This window comes from Asparagus officinalis, chromosome 4 (assembly GCF_001876935.1).
Source record: "Asparagus officinalis chromosome 4, Aspof.V1, whole genome shotgun sequence".
Lineage (NCBI taxonomy): Eukaryota > Viridiplantae > Streptophyta > Magnoliopsida > Asparagales > Asparagaceae > Asparagus > Asparagus officinalis.
In genome coordinates this window covers 112,074,464-112,080,853 of record NC_033797.1, presented here as the reverse complement: position 1 = coordinate 112,080,853, position 6,390 = coordinate 112,074,464, and the positions used below count along the sequence as shown (strand labels likewise).

Genomic DNA, 6,390 nt, shown 5'->3' with positions numbered 1-6,390 from the left:
AGAGAGAGGAATATGGGTATGCTTGGTACCAAGCACAAAAAGTTGTGCTTGGTAGTGAGGTGTCTCATCCCCCTCCACTCATTCAAATTTGGGACCACATTCACATGGGTAGGGAGTGGATGAGGATGTGACACATCACTACCAAGCATAAAATTTGTGCTTGGTACCAAGCATACCCATATTTCTCATATATATATATATAATTTTCTTTCGACAATGTTGAATTTATCACCTACATGATCTTCCTTTCCCTTTCATCTTTCTTTCTTTGTCTCTCTCCTCTTCTCCTAGTCTTTTCACACACCTTCCATTGTGGAAAAATAAAATAAAAAGAAAAGTAAAGCGTAAAAAAAAGCCACTGCACTTAGGCGCTAAGTCCAGTGCCCAAAGGGCCCAGTGTTTTCTAAAACACTGTGTCCACCTTTTCCTTCAATACAGTTAATTTAATTTCGAGATTTATATATTCATAATCTTGCCTCATATCCATATACATATACCTCTTGCATGTATGTGTCTATTTATTTGTACACCTTATCCACACTAAGATAACACATACAACCACATACAATTACAAACAACTCATTTAGCCATCCCTACTCCAACCCCCCACACCCCTCCCCCCCAAAAAAGAAAGAAAAAAAGAATTAACCACACCCATCCCCCACTGGTAAACATATACACTAAATATCCCTAAACTCCGCACATTACCACAATATATGCATCCATCGGTAGTATCCTATCATTAATTCAAGGTAACCAGTCAATTGTGACACATATATTACTTTTTTCCTCAGCAATATGTACGCAGTACCAAGTTCGATATGTATACAGTACCAAGTTAACGACTGGCTCCTCGATATACATGGCTTGCCTTAAACTCCTGGTAACATCATTTGTGCACACAAATCCAAAACTTCAAGCCTGTTATATACATCTAGATCTCTCATCTTTGTCACATAGCATACGTGGTTCATAGCCATCCCATACATTCGACTCATTCATTTCCATCCTATACATGTGCAATGCACCATAGAGCATTCCATCCCTGGAACCTCATCTATCTAGAATTCATGAATTAACCAAATATTATCATGTACATAAATGTCATCATATACTATTTTATGATTCAAATGACATAAAGCCCAACAAGCATTAACTAGTATATGTATTAATCGTTATGGTATTTATCATAAGAACAATATTTTCTCATCTATACCTTGCTTTCTCTATGATGTGCTGCTACTTGTATGTAATCTTAAACATACACGTGTACAAATGACTACCAACATGAAAGAACATAAACTTGTCTAGAGAAAGCACATACTTTTCAAGTACCACATGAAACAAGAACATTATAGGTGTATTAACTACATTATTTTACCTCCATTAGCCCATTACACAAATACGATTGATATAAAATATAAAAGAATGATTATTAGAGCGGGAACAACCCTAATATAGATAACCTTCCTACAACATATCCAACCGACAGTATTTTAAATGTCGGTTGACATGTCGGATTTAGGTGTCAACCGACACGATATGAAGCTTTTCAATATGTATTGCGTTTTCAGGGTTCATGTCGGATATATCGGGGGACATGTCAGATATGTCGGGCGGATATATCAAGGGACATGTCAGCTATGCCGGTCGATTTTTCAATCTGAAAAATTAGCTGGTTTATTTTTATGTTATGCTTATCTAATCAAGTTTGGGTTTAAATTCTTGATTGTTTTAATATTGCTTCCAAAGACAAAACCCGATCAGTTAGGGAAAATGAAAAAAAGACCGAAGTTATTTCCGTCGCTCATCTTCTCTTTCTCTCTCTCCTTCAACAACGGTCTCTTCTCTGAGTTGTTTATTCGACATCAATATCAGATGATCTTTTCTCTCCTTAACTGTCAACATCGGACTCCTTTTTTCTGACCTTTGTTTCAACATCAACTCTAAGCATCATAAGTTATTTACTTTCTTATATGTTTAAATAATAGAATTTATTAAGTATGTTTATGTTTTATTTATGATATTTATATTATACATATGCACACCATCCGATATGGTAATCTAATATTTTTTTCATGTCCCCAATATATCCTCGATTTCCACTATCCGACATGAATTTTAGCCGTCCGACATGAACTCGACATCCGACATTTAAAACCTTACCAACCAATATATATATATATATTAATATATAAGATACTATATATATATTATATATATATTATATAATATCATATATATATATATCATAGTATATATAGTATATTATCGTCAGTTTACTATGAAATTCCACTTTGACAAGCATACCATAATCCAAAATTATGTAGTGCATTCTCTTGGAAATCCTGTATAACTATATCAGATCACTATATTTAATTTTTGTCACTCTTACATTTCTTTTTCATAATTTGCAATATGGAACCAACCAAACCCATGTTCTAGAGATGATCAATAGTGAGATTCAGGAAACAAGATTTTCACATTGAATCTCAAAATTATGCCACTAGTACAACCAAGGTTTTAAACATCGATTATCAGAAATATATCGGATGGACAAAATTCATACAGATTGCAGTTATCAGAGATATATCGAGGATAAGTAGTAAAAATCGGAGTGTCATATCGGATGGTGAGCATACATTATATAATGTCCCAAAATGTAATCTAAGTACATTTAATGAAATGTAAACATACCAAAATGTATGTAACAAATGTTTAGGGTCTTTGACGGTCAAGGTTTGAGGGTCTTCAATTGAGAACTGAGGAGCTTTGAGAGAGGTTGTTGATAGAGTTCTTCGAGTGAGAAATTTGCGAGCGATTTGGGTGAGAAAATAGTGGAAGTGGAGAGAATTAGGGTTACACGATAAGCAGATGTGGAATAGAATAAGATAGCACTGTTTTTGTTTAGTGCATGTGGGTCTTGTATGGAAAAAAAAAAGTTTTTTGTCTCCAAACACAAACTAGTTCACTTAGAATGTAAATTTTAGAAAATTGGGGCAATTTCTAGCCCACGAAAAATCCACTACTTTATCATATTTACACTCGATATACCAGGAAAAACTGATCAAAACCGATATGTGATAAATTTTTGCAGAAATCCAATCTCCAACTGCATACGCAAGAAAAACTACCTAAAGAAAATCATACACAAGAAAAACTACCTAAAGAAAATCCTTTCTTTCTCCTTACAAGAATAAAATCATGAAGTTCGTTGGTGCACAATGTTTTCAGCTTTATGAAGGGATAGTTGAGGGTTATCAACAAAATTGATCGTTTTTTGGGAAGAGGGAGGGGTGGGTGGGTGGGTGGGATTGATGGCATGTACAGTTTCTGTTCTATTTTTTTCTTTACTGGTTGGCCATGCTACCAGAACCCTGCATACATGATACATTTTGGCCTTCCTGAATCTATCGATATTAGGAAATACCATCGAATTAGGTACTGTTGGTTCCTCGCTAACCCTACTTTTTGATTGTCCAGCTTTCCGGCCCCATCCAAACTCTATGGATGGAGTTTTAAGCAGAAATAGTGAAAATTGCATGGAACTTCCAGAAAGCGGCTAAATCTGAAGTGAGAGAATGGTGGAAGTGGTGGTGATTGTCGAGAAGGAGAGAGGATGAAAGCAAAGTGACTGTTGGTCGGTGAATTACCTTAACAGTTGCAAACAAAGGGTCTGGTGATGACTGGTAGCAAAACAAGGAGAGTGAGGTGGCTCAATTATCGTGGATTTGGCCAGGTTCAAAAGGAAAGGGGAAAGAAACATAGCAAGGAGGATCTTCGTTGATGGGAATGGGTAAGGAAGTGAATAGGAAGGAGAGGGATAAAGAATTATAGATATGGGAGAGAAATGAATGCCTAATAAAGGATGAGGTTAGATGAATGTGAGTGATTAATGAACAATTGAACAGATGTTCACCTAACTTAACAATTCTATTAAATAATCTAGCACATGCACGTAAGAGCAAGGCATGAATAAAGTGTTGGATTTAATTAGTTGATCTATTTAGGTAGCTAATCAAATGATTTAACTAATTAAAGATGTATAGTCAACACACAAATATGTGTGTGTGTGCGCGTGCGTGTAAACTACGAGTTATAATGACACCATATTTAACTTGCTAGCTTTAAAAGCTAGGATTTCGTCTATGTTTCTTCCTCTTGGTCCTGTATCCATAGGTTCCTGAAACTCAGACCAAATCCACTTGGTAAAAAAACTGGTTGTTTATTTTTTTCTTTAGGAAATATTAATTAGAATCCTTTTCCATTTTAAACTCTTCGTAAAAGATACTTCATTACTCAACTTGAGAATACTACTCTGTTAAAATATGTTCTTTAAGGTCCGATTAGTTATTACTGTCTTTGGATAGTTTGATCAGTGTAGACTATGAGGACATAACATTCCATGCTTTAGTAATCATTATGAACTTTCTTCTTGCTATTCATATTTTTATTAGTTAAGAACACTTTCCCTCAAGATTGAACTATTTTCTTTGTCAGATCTGGAAGGATGATGCTTTTGTGAGATCAGTGCAAATTCAGGATGGTCCAGTACTTGCAGTGCACATGAATATGCAGTGGCTGTTTACTGGAGGATGGAATAGATCCATCAATGTACAGGTATGCTGTTGCATCTTCGTGTATCATATTGTGACAATTCTTAAAAAAAAGGCTATGTTTGTGGCCATCTAGCATAGTATTTTGGTCTTTGCGTTTCAAGTAATTTCAAGATAAATCCTACCAACTTCTTGTAGATGTTTCAATAATAGAAATCCAACTTGATTGCACATTGCAGGAGCTGACAGAGAATGAATTACAGATAGACATCAAACCTGTTGCTTCTATTACCTGTGATTCTGTCATAGCTTCCTTAATTTCTTGGCGGGGAAAGCTCTTTGCTGGATTCTCTAACAAGGAAATTAAGGTAATTGACTTTTAACTCTCTGTTTTTTTTTTTTTTTGAATGAAAACTTGTAACTCTGTTTTTTTTCATTCTCTTTTAATTTTGCCAAATAACTTCGTTTAATCTATTGATAATATATGGGGAATAATTTCTGTTCCATAAATTTTTATCCTCAGAAGCTAAGGAATATTTTAACTGTTGAACTGGGAAATACGTTTCAGGGAATTCTTTTTAGAACTGCTCTTGAGGAGTTGTTAAATCCATTGCAGGTTCTATTGTGGCATAAGCCAAATATACATACAAGCGACATGATTATCGTAAGGTGACCTTACCTAACAATACAAATGTAACACCTGACATCATAACTAACCATACAGCTGACATCATAACTAACCATACAGTTGACACAGCATATCTTTTATTTTTTTTCTTTGTTTATTACTTTTTTTGTCTGTCATCGTCATTCTGAAATTTCTTTTGCAAGACCTCTGAATATATCCATCATAAAAGTTCATTGTTGAAGTTTTTACTGCATGTGTTTTTCTCATCTGAAAACTGTGGGCAACCACGTGAGGAAAAATGGTCTGAGGTGTACTTTCATTAAAAGGATTATTAATATTGCTCGATGTAGCCCAAAGATACACTAGACCAAGGTTTTGGATAAGCTAGTTATCTAACAGGCATGACCTTCTTCAATTTAAAGGGTTCACTACCAGAGAATTTTATACACTGGCTGTTATCTAGCTTCTTTAGCTGGTCTGGGAGCATAATGATGAGCGTTTTCCTCGTCTATGTTACCCTTACTTGCTTGTCTTTTTTGTTTAATTTCTTCAATTTAAATCTATAATTGGTCTATGTGATGCTTTCTGTTAGAATAATTACTTAGTTTGAATAATTACTTGTCTCATCTTCTTTGCTTATTGGGAGTTTTTGAATGGCCGATAAATGTTTGTGCGCATGTGTACAGTTTCGTGATGCCATATATCTGTTCACTATTTTATCCTTAATGAAACTCTAGCCATCTAACCCACTGCTGATTTGAACAGGTCTTCTATTATGGAACCAAATGAATGTAGTTATTTGATCTGCCTGTAGTGTGCTCAACCTTGTGATATATGCTGCTCCAAATTACTGTTTGTGCCATGTTACTTGCTGCATCCAAATTACTGTAAAAGGAATAGCAGACTTGGTGAAAATGAGACTGTTTTAAATAAGTGGCTACGGGCATGTATTTTGAAATATACACAGCCTTCTTTTTTTGGGGCGGGGGGGGGGGGGGTAAGCAACAGCTGAGTTTAAAGTTGTTGTAATTTAGATACAAGTCAGAAAACAACTGTTAATTTTACGAATATGTTCATGCGTTATTCAGTCGTTGCTGATTATACAGTGTAGCTTGTTTTGGTTTAAAGGTTATCGGTGCGAACAACATGAATTTAAGAGAAACTCCTGCGGTCTGCAGCTACTAAAATTTGATGGCAGTTGCTACA

At 35.1% G+C, this 6,390-nt stretch overlaps 1 protein-coding gene across 1 annotated transcript in view; it reads left to right on the top strand.

The window, feature by feature from the left end:
* Positions 1-6,157, top strand: part of LOC109837971 — a 14,649-nt gene extending 8,492 nt beyond the window's left edge. Inside the window, exons 6-8 of the mRNA XM_020406368.1 lie at positions 4,501-4,620; positions 4,796-4,924; positions 5,950-6,157. Coding sequence (XP_020261957.1) covers positions 4,501-4,620; positions 4,796-4,924; positions 5,950-5,973 — 273 coding nt within the window. The 3' untranslated portion in view covers positions 5,974-6,157. The remainder of the gene's footprint in view (positions 1-4,500; positions 4,621-4,795; positions 4,925-5,949) is intronic.